The following is a 14,687-nucleotide window of genomic DNA, read 5'->3' on the forward strand; positions in this document are numbered from 1 at the left end:
CTAAAATTTCAACATAATATTGATTAAACTTTAGAATAATTTGATAAATATACCTTACATATAGAAGACAAATGTTGGTGATGGTGATCCATCCTTTCTTCTTCAATTACATAATCATATATAAGCACGCTCATGAAGATAATTAATCTCATGTCTTCTTTTTCTCATTAAATTTCAAGCTAAGGTTTGAAACTTCTTTGATTATAACGTAGATACTTTATTGCCTGTTTAGGCTAGGTCAATGTTCATACTTATGTTGACAATTTATGAATTATTATAATAATCTGTGATAATTTTAAAAGTCTTTATTAAAATTGTGTACGAATTGAAGTATTTCATATGTAACAATTAACAAGTCGATTCAAATCTTTAAAATTTTTGAGTGAATCTTGATATATAAGAATGAATTATTTGAGCTATTTAACCAGACCTTTTGATTAGCTTGTTTGAAATTGACTTATAAAACTATTCGTTGTTCAAGCTTGGCTAGAGATTACCTGTTTAGATTTGAGTTCAGTTTAAATGAATATATAAGCCTCTATTCTATTCGACTTATTTTTATCTGAACTTATATTACCATAACTTATTTTGTCTAAAATAAGTTGAACACAACATAACATTAATCTAATTTAATCCCATGCTTGCATAACAAAACAAAAAAAGTATTATTGAAAAATATAATTTTATGTTGTTTTTGTAAACGAGTCACAAGGGTAACACAAATTAATAAGGAAAGAGGGATTTGAATGTGTGCACAATTATGTTGAAAGCTCAGATGGTTGTTTAAACGTGTAAAATAATAGCTTCAAAAAGTGTTACAAATATTTTGTTAAGGTAAATACAGTTATTTAGTTAACCACACAATTCAGTGATTCAGCAAGGGGCATTTGGTTAGGTGTTACATCACCTTAATTTGGTTTTATGTTGTTTGATTGGACATCCAAGAGTTTTCGGGGTTTTCCCAAACCCTTAAACTCCTCTACTATCACCATTAGTAGTAGTACCGCAATCACCATCATAAAATATAACAGGGTGGGAACGGACATGAATTTAACTTGTCAAATGATCAAAAGTTAACTATTTACCAGGTTTATAATAATATTAAAGCACATTAGACATTTCAACATGCCTAATTTTATTTTACATTAGATGGAATAATCAAATTAGAAAAGATCCATCTTAAGAAAATCATATCCCGATCGATCAACTTTAACACATTATCACGTAACAAATATAGCAGCAATGTTATTAAAAATGAATTGGTGGTAATATCAAGTGTAAATGGAGTGTGAAGCAGCAACAACGGCAGCACCAATGCCTGAAGCATCTTTAAAGTGTTTAAGAAGAAGCATTTTGGAGACTTGTTCATCTACCAACTCTTCTGAAAGAGTCTTCTGCAGGCATGAATTTAACTGTTTGTACGTTTCAAACAATGATCCATCAACAGCAACAACTACACTCTCCCCATTCTTGGTTGTGTCCTTCCGTAACCTCTTCAGGATTGCCATTATTGCAGCAGCGCCAAGGCGACCACTTCGTGTAGCAACAATATCGCATATCTTCACAACAACATTCTTCTTCTCTAAGGATACATCACTTATCTAAATTCACAATCAACTACGTTAGACCACGGCATAGTCGCATAATATCGGAGTATAAAGGAAACAGGGACATGTCTGAAAAGATTTGCCATCATAAAAAGCAAACCATACCTCAAAAACCTCTTCCAGGCATTTCTCAACAACACTCAATTCAGTGGATTTGTCACTATGCATTTCCACAACGTTATACGTCCTGCATATGCCATATATATTATATACTGATAGAATATATTAAGCTTCAATTCTTGAAATGAAAGTTTGTCCAAGAACAAGACTCATTGCAATTTCCACACATACGCCAATACATAATGCTGTCGCAGTTTTGGAGGAATAATGTCGCCAAAAAGCGCAGCATCATCAGCTAACCGTTCCAAAATTCTACGCACTATTTCTCCCAGATATCTACCAGAAACCATCTTTTCTAGAATCTGACAGATCGATAATAGCGATTTCAATGTTTTAGATTATGAAATATTAAACAAATAACATGCACTTGTGATCTGATAATCACCTGTTTGTGGCGGTTTGGGCTATCACTGTCTAATGCATGATCATATTCGGTTAGTGGAAGAAGTGGAGAGTTAAAATTGCCCCATTCTGTGTTAATAACCTATTTGAAAGTTGACACAAAAAGCCAGTAATTTGTCTCTGTCAAAGATATCAGCTTAAAATTCGGGAACAAGGAACTGCATGTTACCATCTGTCCTGATTCCGGTGGAGGACCATACGGCTTTAGAATGTTTTCAGACTGTTCCAAATAAGCTGCATTTGTTCCTGTACCCAAAACAACTGCTGCAACAACATTACTGTCGTAAAATCTCCCTCCGGCCAAAGCACCAACAGTATCATTAAGCTGCTTACCATATGAATGTTAGCAACTCCGATCCTCAAGTTCAGAACAAAAACAAAGCAGAAAATTGGTTATTAACTTACCAAAGCAGTCACGTTTACATCAACAGCTCGTTTCTCTAAAGCCCTTGTCAGCTCTTTCACCATGTCTTTGCCAATCTAATTAGGTTCAGAATTTCAGATGATCAAGTGTCAGGTTGAAATTTCTAGGATTGTTTTTATCAGATCACTTGAGTTAGAGCATACAGATGAAAATACCGCTAACCTTGACTGTTACAAGTCAATAATAAGTCCAGGGTTCTGAAAGCACCACCTATACATGCTATAGGGTATTTAGTGTAAGGATGCCTAGTGAGTAAAAAGAACATACTTCTTCCTTTCGAAGTTAACAGTTACTGTAAATATTTAAGGATACGGGAATTTTTTTGTTGTCCCTTTAATACAAGTATATCCTTTATTATGATGGATTCGGACAAAGTGACAACTGGTTGGTGAACTGGGAGTATTGAGGAATTGGGATTCTGGACGGACAATAGAGATACTTGATCATGGATTTTGTATGTATAATTTCTCACAAAATTCTATGAACTTGAATAAAACAGGCTAGAGGGAAAGGATTACTCGAAGATACAACATTGATTGATTTAAAACCAAGCAAAAGGCAACATTCTAGAAAGAATAGCACTGAAATATGAAGTCACCTCTCTAAACAACGTCCAGAAAGAATAGCAGTCAATAAACTTTTCTGATGTTCTTGTAATATCGTTGCAATAGTCAACATCACAAGAATGTAACAGAGAGTGAAGTATAAGAGACTTACAGCATCTTGTACATTGTAATCCTTTGTCCAATTAATGAGAGTACCAGAGTTGATCCTTGTTTGCTGCACTGGGAATGAGAAAGTAAACCCAAGCTCTCTCTTTTTCCCAGGAACAATCTCTGAATCAGTTTCCGTTTCTATAACATGACAAATTTTTTCCGCTATATAATCAAACAGTTCCTGATATCAGAATTCAGTGTCAGATGTCTGTGAAAGCTCAACTTATAGCAATTATATACTCTCAACAGGACGACAAGAGAGACAGATTTAACTTACATGTAACTTTCCAACCTTAATGTTAGGAGGCACCTTATAAGACTCGGTTTTTAGATCAATAGTCCTATTCCCCTGCAATTTAACTCGCATTACACGGAAGTTTGTCCCACCCAAGTCCAATGCATAATAACATCCCTTTTCATCACTGAAAGGCAACAACACTACAGATAGTATTAAACAGCAAGAGAGACAGAATATTAAACTTGTATCCAGTTCCACTTTATGGAAAAAGACATGTAAGAAAATTCAAGTTCAAGGATATGAAAATAGCAATATTTATGATTTGTAGTGGTGTGAATTATTTTCAACTTTGTATCATTACTAAGGTTTTGCTTCCTACACCAATCAGTGTATTAATCACATTATTTTCGGAACAAATCGTATCTAGTCATCAATTTGGGGTTCGTGGTTCTGAGTCAGGTAATTCTACCAAATCATCAGTTCCTGGTCACTGTTGCATGTTATGTGTACTGTAAATCTGTAATGAGCACCAGATATTTGACAGAAGTAAAACAGACGAGAGAAAGAAAAAGATACCCAGAAGGCAGAGAATCAACATAAGAAACAAGCATCTTGATACAACTAGAATCTTCATCTTCGAGACCTTTTCTCATCATCAACTCCATATCATCAGCCAACTGCTTCAGCATTTCAACTGGTACCCAGAATTCCTCTTCTATTTTCTTCACCAGTTCCTCTAACTTTTCACCATTTTTAACATTTTCACAATCACTCATTTTTTTCTCTTCAGAGTTCAGACTAACAATCCTGTTTTTCTCAAACTTCTGAATGAGTGTTAATAGATTCCCTAGGAAAATACTTATGCAAGTCTTTTTTGGATGTATTATTATATATAAATAAATTTATAATAAGATGGCAATTGGCATGGTTTTTTTTAATGGGGCGGCAAAAACAATGGTCAGAGGTGGGTGGTTAAGAACAAAATTAAACAAAGACTAAGGCCTTGTTTTCTAGTCTTAAACAAATGATACTTGGCAGAAATAAGTTTAATTCACTAAAATAAACAAGTGCATACTCCCTTAAGAAAATGGAAGCTGATATATTTTACAAATTTGCTTATGAAACTCATATTAGGCATAACATTTATTGATATTTTACTTCAAAATTGAAACTGGCTCTGATAAAACGAATGGGCAAGGTAACATAATTGTATTCACTATAAAAGCTAAGGAAATAATTGTTTAAAAGTTGTCAGAAGACACTTTGATACAGTTATCAGAAAAAATAATAGAACAGCATTAAGATTATACTAGAGTGGTAGTATTATCGAGCGTAAATAGAGTGTGAAGCTGCAACAACAGCAGCACCAATGCCTGAGGCATCTTTGAACTGTTTAAGAAGAACCATCTTTGACACTTGTTCATCGAGTAATTCTTCTGCAAGGGTCTTCTGTAAGCATGATTTGAACTCTTGGTATTTAGCGAATAATGACCCATCAATTGCTACTACAGTCTCCCCCACATTCGCTAATTTGTCCTTGCCTAACATCTTAAGTATTGCCAGTATTGCAGCAGCAGACAGCCGAGCACCTCGTGTAGCAGCAATTTCACATATCTTGACAACTACCTTCTTCTTCTCCAAGGATACATTACTTATCTATATTTCCAGAGGAAATGGAATAAAAGACCTGAAAGAATTTGAAGTGATAAAACAGTTTGCATGAATATAGATATCAAAGCATACCTCTAAAACCTTCTCTAGGCATTTTCCAACCACACTTAAGTCAGCGGATTTGTCACCATGCATCGCTGAAACAATATCCGTCCTGCAAATTCCATTGTGATTTAGGCCTTAAGAATGCAACAACATAACATGACAAATTATCTACAAAAGAAGACTGATTGGAATTCTCATTCATACCCCAATACATAATGCTGTTGAAGTTTGGGAGGAACACTGTCACCAAAAAGTGCAGCATCATCAGCTAACTGTAGCAAAATTCTCCTCACAATTTCTCCCAAATATCTACCAGAAACCATCTTTTCCAGAAGCTGATAGGTTATAGTGATTTAGTTTTCAAGTTTAATTTATCAAATTGATCATCAAAATACGCTTATTATAATAATCACCTGTTTGTGGTGGTTCGGACTGTCATTGTCTAATGCACGATCATAGACGGTTAAAGGAAGGAGTGAAGAATTGAAATTGCCCCACTCTGTGTTGATAACCTGTATTTTGTTAGGCAAAACAGTCAATCATCTTGTCAGAAAAGTTCAGGACTATTTTTTTTATATAAAATCCAAAATTCAGGAAAAGAGGGTAAAGTTACCATCTGTCCTGATTTTGGTGGAAGACCATACGGCTTCACAATGCGATCAGACTGTTCCACATAAGCGGCATTCATTCCAGTACCCAAAATCACAGCTGCAACAACATTTTTGTCGTAAAATCGCCCTCCAGCCAAAGTGCCAACTGTATCATTGAGCTGGTTACAATATTGATGTTAGAAACTACTCAAGTTCAGAAAAGTAACAATGACTGAAAATAGACTGATCAAATTGATATCTTAACTTACCAAAGCAGTCACATTTACATCAATAGCTCGTTTCTCCAAAGCTTTCGACAACTCTTTCACCATGTCTTTGCCAATCTAATCAGGTAAAGATGGTGAAATGTCAGGTTTAAATATTCATGAACCAAGCAAAATTAAGTTCTGTATGTTAGATTATTCTCCTCAACAAAACAACTATGCATGCCCTCGCTTCCATTTTAGTGCCCCCTTTTCATTTTATTCTACTCAAGGAACTTACCACATGCAAGCTTGCAGCTATATACTAGTTATGAACGCGGATACATCAGACTATTTGAATTCAGACACAGAACTAGAAACGCAACTATCATGAACATTACTGATTCACTATTCCAGGGACCTGAAAGTCTGAAACTACCACCAGGTCTCCCACAAACAGATGTTCTAATTAGAGTAGTGAGAACCAATTAACACAAACACATATGAAAGAGATACTTGGCCACAGACATTCACATGAGACATAAAATGCAAAATCATACAAATTTTAATACAAATTCCGTCCATTTTATGACTTTGCATCAATTGGGATGTTGAAGTATAAGCTTCAGCATGATGTGTTGAGTTACTTGATTACATTTTAGTACTATAGAAAGCAAAAGGAAACATCCAAAATGATCTGAAAACGCTGTTTCAGCAACCAAAACCATACCCAGAAAGGGTACTACTAACTACAGTACACTTTTTTGCCACTCTTGTAACCTCTTTTGCTAGTATTTCCATTGTCGGATATTTCAGATATACTACATCTTAGCCAAATGCATGTTACTCAACATGGAACACATAGTGAAGCATAAGAAACTTACGGCATCTGGTGCATCATAGTCCTTTGTCCAATTAAGGAGAGTGCCAGAGTTGATACATGTTTGGTGCACCGGGAATGAGAAGGTAAAACCAAGCTCCCTCTTTTTACCAGGAAGAATCTCAAAATCATCCTCTTTCATTTCAAAAACATGAGAAACTTTTTCCGCAATATAATCAAAGAGTTCCTGATATCAGAAGTGTGTGTCAAATTCCTGAGAAAGCAGAATTTTTACAGTAATTACAAATCCAACTATTCCTTCAGGACAAGGAGACTGACTATACTTACATGTGATTTCCCTGTCTTTATCTTAGGAGGCACCATATATGATTCGGCTTTTAGGTCAATAGTCCTATTTCCTTGCAATTTAACCTGCATTACACGGAGGTTTGTCCCACCCAAGTCCAATGCATAAAAGCACCCCTCTTCATTACTGGAATTCAACAACCACAAGAACACCACTCACATTAAATTACAGCAGACAGCATCAAACAGCAAGAGAGACAGAAATTGTTAATATTGGAATCTTCCCAATTTATGGAAATCAAATACCAGAAATTTGAAGAATGAAGACTTGAGAAAAGCATAACAGCTACCATTTTAGCACAAGTATCAGATCACATTCATGTCTATGATTTGCACTTTGCAGTGGTGTAAAAACTAGCAATTTTGTACTGTGTTCAAAACTCATATCCCACCCAACCATCTTCCCAAGACCTTAATTGGCACCTTACTGAAATTATTGTGAGTTGTGAGCTTGTGAGATCACTAATTTTGTGTGTGTTGAGCATTGCTGTATGGAATTACAGCTTGTTGATGTCAAAAAGTTCATGAAATTACTTGTTACAGACTATTATCAATAGTATATTAGTGTATGTATTGCTTACAAAATCAAGTAAACCGGAAATTTTATGCTAATCCTTGTCCATATTTGTTCAAATCAGGTCCTAAACAGGAAGTGGTAATTTCTTCAATAGAGGTAGGACTTGAATAACTTTTTATCATCATCATACTTCAATCATGTACTTTATTAATTCCTTTCTATATGAAAAACGAAATTATATATCTATCGCTTTGGGCTTTTCCGTGTGTTCGGCAAAGTTTTGCTAAATTTCACATGATGCTTTTAAGTATTGATCACAATTCACAAGGCAGCTGTGTTCAGTATAAGGTTGGTACCATTTTGTATATAAACATGACTCTATAGCCCATTACAACCACCACCTTCAAGGGCCTAAAATGGTACTGATCTTTTCTTTCTAGGCATGTTGTGTCATAAGAGTATGAACAAACACCCAACTAGTGTTCAGAAAATCCCACAAAACCCTGAAAATTTGTAGGTTCACTCGAAGCATATAATTATATTATAGTGACATCTTTTGTACCCTTTGTCATACTCAATTTCAAAAGAATTGGATCATAAATTTCTTTTTTCTTCAAGCAATAGTTATAATTAATACAACAATAACAATAACCATAATAAATTAATAATAATACAAGCAAAAAGCTTTAAAATAGTACTCCGTAGAAAAGAGAAGAAACATACCCAGAAGGGAGAGAATCAACATAGGAAACAAGCATCTTGATAGAGCTAGAATCTGCATCTTCTAGACCCTTCCGCATCATCAACACCATATCATCAGCCAACTGCTTCAGCAACTCAACTGATATCCAGAATTCCTCTTCTATTTTCTTCACCATTTTCTCCAATTTTTGACCATTTTTGACATTTTCACAACTACCCATTTTTCTTCTTTATGAACAAATACAGTTTTTGAACTTTGTGAATGAAACAGCAGATTCAATTCGGTGGTATTTATATGTAAGCGTATTGGCCTTTGGATAAATTATAGAGGGGTGACAACTGACAAGTGGGCATAAGGTTGACAGCTTTGCCTTTTCTGATGAAAATTATATAAACTTTAGATCTGTGTATTTTTTTAATATATTTTTATGTGAATGACAAAACCAAGGTTGGCAAATGGCGGCTGCAAAAAGCATCTTAGAAAATACGGAGAAATAATGCAATAATATGACCGTTCTCTGTAAATCCTTATCCTCTGGTCTCCTGTTATGGCTACTTCACTTGCGTATATATATATACCTCATTCCGATACGAAAACACAAACTACAAGTCTACAATTAAGACGAAGCCAATGAGAGAAACCCGAAAGCGCCATTTTATGAACACGAGTTAATCCGAATTCAACCCATTTTAATGAAATCGTACGGAGTATAACTTAAAACCAAAAACGATTACGGCGTAACATAGACATAATGGTTGTTAACTTGTTAATTACGGAGTAGCATGTTTTGTCTAGATTTTTTTCCGTAGTATACAAATTTTATGTCTTAATCGGAGAGACAAGGCTGCAAAAACAAAAACTACAAAATCAAACCGTCTTGCACAGGTGAGGTGTACAAATTTATTATGTACCAAGAAAATTTTTACCTAATTTTTTTTTGTAACTTATAATATATTTTGATTAACTTATATATTATTGAAAAACAAGTTCATAAATAAACATTTTTAAAAGTTAAATAATTAATTTTATACATTATTAGTGATTTGAAAAAGAAAAAAAAAATTAACCCTAAAAAATAGATAGCTTTTACATATAGAAGGGTACAGTAATTTTTAAGCATTTTTATTTAACTTTTATTCCGATATACAACATTTATTGTACACTACTTATAAATAAGAATTTATAAAAAAGAAAACTCAAAATTTAAGCATTAATTATGACATGGTCACATGGAACATCCTAATCAAAAAGTCATAGCGTGTCATTAAGTAGTTGGATATTTAACATATTTTGACTACAGAATTTCCTAAAAGCCGGCAAAAAGAAATTGACCAACATCCGTTGTTGTGTAGGAAAACTTGTTTCTGAAAATGTTTGGTACATTTTCAGAAAGATTGGGAAGCCTTTAGTGAAGAGCAGCTATTTTTAGAAAGAGCAATGGTAAAAGTTGTTCGATCTAAAGTGATTGAACCTTGAGAGGGTTTATTAATTACTATTACATGGTATGATATGATGTGGTAATGTTTGAACTTCCTGAAAGATTACAGAACTCCCATTTTTATTCATCTGTGAAGAAAAAATTATGCATTCAACTTTCACCCAAATGTGCTCCATCTTTCCAGGTGCTTGTTACATACTGGGAGGGCAACAATGTGTGACAGTAAAACTACCTAAGAAGAATACTGAATACAGAATTTACTGACGTATTGAACTAACCCTGTTAAGTGTTAATCCTCTGACAGCATACTTGGAACAACTACAATATCGTCTTGACTTTCCTTGACCTCAGGCTCAAGGTAGCGCGAGTGAGAAGCAGCTAGAAGGGAAGCACCAATTCCCGAACCATCATTAGCATGCTCGATTGAGATGTGTTCCCAGACTTTATCTCCAACAAGTTCTTTCAACGTTTCTTCTAAACATTCCCGGAATTCAGTGTAATGCTCGTATAATCCACCATCCATGGCTACAACACTCTTTTGCTTCTCGTTACAGCTTAACAATGTGTCTCTTCCCACCATCTTCAGAATCCCCAAAATGCCTGCTGCAGCAAGACGGGCCCCACGTGTTGCCACGATTCTGCACAGATCATGTATGACTTTCCTTTTCTTCAAGGAAAGGGTTGGTATCTGAAGGTAAAGATTACAGTCATCCATAAGGTAAGAGGACAAAGGGAGTTGAACAGAATTTATCCAAATAAATATAACAGAGATTAGAGATATAAATACTAATACCTCTAAAATGTCCTTTATTTTAGACCCAATGACACTGAGATCAGCTGATGTATCATGATGCATAGCTGACATGTCAGGTGTCCTGCAATCCACATGTTTCGGTCAGTTTTCCAAAACTTCTACAGCATCATCCACACTTCCCCCATGTCAACACTAGGATCATCCAACAAAATTAACAAATTGACCACTGCTAATTTTCTAAAGACTTACTCCCCGTAGAGTAGTAGAAAAACTGGGGTTTAGGGAAAGTATAATATGCCTGGATGCATGTTAACAAAAAAATTCAAAAAAATTGTTCAGTTTTGAGCCAACAGTGAACCATACCTCAAGATGAATGGAATCCCCAATTTCGGAGGGATGGTACCGCCAAAGAAGGAAGCTTCTTCAGCCATTCGGTACAGAACTCTACGTACGATGTCACCCAAATACATCCCAGATATCATCTTTTCATAAATCTATTAAGTATTAACATCAAAGTCACAGATATTGAAACATCAGTTTCTCAGTGATTGCATAAGCACAGGCATTCACACTTGAAAGGCACAAAGGTAAAAGGAAATTAAAATTTTAGAAGCAACCACCTGCTCGCCACTGTTGGGACTGTCACAATCCAAGGCCTTGTCATATTCTGTTAATGGAAGATTTGATGTCTGGAAATTACCCCATTCAGTGTTAATCACCTGCAGAACAACATTGCTAATTTTCTTCAGATATGACAACGCCTGTTCATTATTAAATAGTATTTGATACCAAAATCAAGACAAGGGGTTAATTGAATAGTGAATGTCCATTTATATACCATTTCTCCCGACTTTGGTAGAGGACCATGCCATTTAGGTATTGCTTCTGCACGCTCCACATACGCTGCATTCGTTCCTGTGCCCAATATCACTGCAGCGATGACATCTTTGTTTGAGAATCTACCTCCAGCTAGTGTACCAACTGTATCATTAACCTGGTTTGTAGAATGTGCATCAGCATATCTATAAATGCAGAAATGATAATCAGAAAAGAGCTTCTGATATTCAGCAGAACAGCCACATGCAGATTTAAGCTTACCAAAGCTGTGACATGCATATCAACCCCTTGTTTCTTCAATGCTTTTGCCAACTCTTCCGCTACATCCTTTCCAACCTGTGATACAATAACAGAAGTCCGCACGCAGATTTAGCCAGATAAATTTTCAAAATGCAAGAAAATTAATTATTACAGCTAACAAACCAGTAAAAAAATTGACATTTCAATACAGAACATTTGTCGATCCAACTGGCAAGGTTTCAGACAGCTGTAACAGAAATGGAACTTTGCAGCAGAACAACATCATCATTTTTACGGTCTTTTTCTGGGTTAAGATAGGGGGGTAATCAGATGTATGTAACCTTACCCCTGCTATACCAAAGAGGTTGTTAATTATTAATCCTTGGTCTGATTGGCAACCAGCGGCTGCTACGGAGTACTTCACAATAAATACAACTGCAAGCAGTTTAATGAGGTCAATACAGTTTGATCCCTTGTTATACAGTATAAGAATACAAGAAAACCCCCTTATCAGCTAAAGAAACTTGGGAAACTTAAGAATTTCCATAATATGCCCTTTTTAGTGAAGGTCCTCACACTCTCTAGCTTCCAAACAAATCACCAGTTAACGAAGTTGTATTATACTACCTCAGGGAGGACCATTTTGAAAGCCAGAGTAGATAGAAATGCAGTACGTAATTAGGTATTGTATAACTTTGTTACTCAGCCAACTATTATGTATTTATGTATCCCCATGAAAGGAGAAAATTCATTCTTTTACCTGCCAAGTACTATGTGCCTTGGACAAGTGCTCACAGTGACATGTGACATGGAAGATATTGGGCTTTTTAAATGTGATCTACTTACCAGAAAGCTCAAGCCGATATAGGAAATACCTAAATCTAGAATTAACATTCAGGAATGAACTCGAAATATTGCATGAACATACAAAAACTACCCTAGAGTACTCTTAAACCCATAGTACTTTAAAAGTTACAAAGGCAATGGACATATAAAATATATCGAATCAAGGTTATTCATTTTTCAAAATCTAATATGTAAACAGGCTCTTCCAACCAGACTCGCAAGCTAGCAAGTCATCGTGAGTCCTGAACATATTCCAACAAGCCATAGCAACCATTATGACTTGAGCAACATTTCTCTAGAACCACTAGCACCAAGCTATACTGTAATAGAACAAAAGCAGAGCGCACTGGTTGTAGACAACAGAATAGACATGGTCATAAAATTAACCAATATCTAAATTTTAGAACCAGGGTAGTAAGTTTTACCGTATCATCTATACAGAAGCCTTTTGCCCATGTGATTAAAGTTCCAGAGTCAATGGATGTTTGCATTACAGGGAATGAAAAGGTAAAACCGAGTTCCCTTTCTCTACCAAAAGGAAGTTGAAATTCTTCACCTTCTTGGGTAACAAATTTTGCAAGTTCACTTGCAATATAGTCAAAAAGATCCTGCCATTCATAGTTACTCGTGAGCATAAATTAATCTAACAAATGAACAACATAATGTGACATACAACAGATACAGAATCACGCACATCTGACGTTCCAATCATCAATTCCATGGGGATCGGAACTTCTGCAAACTCTTGGTGCTTAATGCCACCATCCTTGCCACCCAACTGAACTCGAAGAACACGGAAGTTTGTTCCCCCAAGATCCAATGCATAAAACAAACCATCCTCTTCCCTGATTGCACCCAACGGTAAAAGCAACACAGGATAAGAACAAGCTTTAGAGATAAAAAGAACTTAATCAACAGTAAGTCCCTATAAAAATAAAAACTTGAAACAAAGACCACTTTCATTAACCTTTTGGTTTCCTGTCATTCAAAGCACTACCAAGTCCAAAGTGGCTTAAAAATCCACTAAAATTTGTTTGCAAGTCTTTTAGACATTTAATAACATAGTAATTCATTTGCTACTGAAGAAAAGTACTTTCACCATAACAACAATTACAAAAGTAATATAAAACCAACATTATCAATGTAAACACAACAACAGGGAATTTCAATCAAATACCGTCTGCATTACCGCCCTTTGTCCCCGTACACAACCAAAATATAACACCCAACAAAATAAATCAAATCATGCTAATGTTAATATCATCAATTCATCATTACACTAATAGGAGCAACACAGACAAAACAAATGAATTACACTTTTAAATTGAGTTATTTACTGTACTAAAATTGTTGAAAATATTACCCAGTAGGAAGATTATCAACATAGCTGATGAGCATCTTAACACGGCCACCTTTATCAGAATGAAGTCCAGCATTCATCTCCACAATCAAGGCATCAGTCACCTGCTTCAATTTCTCAACTGGGGTCCCACATTTCTCCTCAAAATCCCTCAATATCTCAATCGTACGACTCCATTTCGCCCCATTTTTCATCCGACGACTCACAATCAACCCCCCTACCGCCGCCGCACAAACTGCTGCAGCTCCCAACACCGTCGCAACAACCACCACTTTACCCATTTCCCCCCCCCCAAAAACTCGATTTTAATCTATCTAATCTCAAAAACTCTGAAATAAAAACACCCAGAATTTAGAATTTCAAGAGAATAACCCCACCAATCCACAAAAAAACCAATACTTTTGGGAAAGCGTGAAGATGTGATATGTGTATTAATAATTGATATTCCTGTGGAATTTATTAAGAAAGTTTTACCAAAGAATTGATAGTGATTGGCCCGTCAGAAACAGAAAATATTTTGGATCTTTGCTTGACTTGGTTTTGATCTTACAAGCTGATTATTTTCTTGCATAATTAGGTAACGTAGTTCGTCACCAAATAACCAACACCCCACACAATTTGGTGAGGAATCAACTAATCAAGAGGAGTAGGGTAAAAAAGAATAAAATGGTTAACCTATTATTAACCATTGAACTCGGTATAAAACGAGCTATAAAGCCTATAACACGTGCATTGTATGAGATTTCGTGATTCTTTTTTGTGATTTGTTAAATTATCGTTAACGTTTTTG

The 14,687-nt window shown here is 35.4% G+C and overlaps 3 protein-coding genes across 4 annotated transcripts; all 3 read right to left on the minus strand.

The window, feature by feature from the left end:
- Positions 1-1,049: 1,049 nt before the first annotated feature.
- On the minus strand, positions 1,050-4,377 carry LOC110796876 (hexokinase-1-like). 2 transcript variants are annotated; one of them, XM_022001958.2, is made up of 9 exons: positions 4,084-4,377; positions 3,547-3,691; positions 3,271-3,450; positions 2,535-2,609; positions 2,299-2,454; positions 2,113-2,211; positions 1,899-2,029; positions 1,713-1,794; positions 1,050-1,601 (listed from the first exon to the last, which is right to left on the minus strand). In XM_022001958.2, the coding sequence occupies exons 1-9, from the start codon at positions 4,281-4,283 to the stop codon at positions 1,272-1,274; spliced, it is 1,398 nt and encodes a 465-aa protein (XP_021857650.2). In that variant the 5' UTR covers positions 4,284-4,377; the 3' UTR covers positions 1,050-1,271. The 2 variants fall into 2 exon arrangements, with proteins under 2 accessions (XP_021857650.2, XP_056699089.1); XM_056843111.1 differs by having other exon boundaries at positions 3,547-3,707; positions 4,084-4,288.
- Positions 4,378-4,688: 311 nt separating this feature from the next.
- On the minus strand, positions 4,689-8,869 carry LOC110796875 (hexokinase-5). The gene is made up of 9 exons (XM_022001957.2): positions 8,443-8,869; positions 7,185-7,329; positions 6,901-7,083; positions 6,083-6,157; positions 5,837-5,992; positions 5,637-5,735; positions 5,428-5,558; positions 5,251-5,332; positions 4,689-5,163 (listed from the first exon to the last, which is right to left on the minus strand). The coding sequence occupies exons 1-9, from the start codon at positions 8,640-8,642 to the stop codon at positions 4,831-4,833; spliced, it is 1,404 nt and encodes a 467-aa protein (XP_021857649.1). The 5' UTR covers positions 8,643-8,869; the 3' UTR covers positions 4,689-4,830.
- Positions 8,870-9,963: 1,094 nt separating this feature from the next.
- On the minus strand, positions 9,964-14,564 carry LOC110796877 (hexokinase-1). Its single transcript, XM_022001959.2, has 9 exons — positions 13,901-14,564; positions 13,232-13,382; positions 12,963-13,145; positions 11,713-11,787; positions 11,453-11,608; positions 11,235-11,333; positions 10,978-11,108; positions 10,654-10,735; positions 9,964-10,548 (listed from the first exon to the last, which is right to left on the minus strand). Exons 1-9 carry the CDS (start codon positions 14,176-14,178, stop codon positions 10,150-10,152), a joined length of 1,554 nt encoding a protein of 517 aa, XP_021857651.2. The 5' UTR covers positions 14,179-14,564; the 3' UTR covers positions 9,964-10,149.
- Between the last annotated feature and the right edge of the window lie 123 nt (positions 14,565-14,687).

This window comes from Spinacia oleracea, chromosome 4, assembly GCF_020520425.1.
Source record: "Spinacia oleracea cultivar Varoflay chromosome 4, BTI_SOV_V1, whole genome shotgun sequence".
Taxonomy (NCBI): domain Eukaryota; kingdom Viridiplantae; phylum Streptophyta; class Magnoliopsida; order Caryophyllales; family Amaranthaceae; genus Spinacia; species Spinacia oleracea.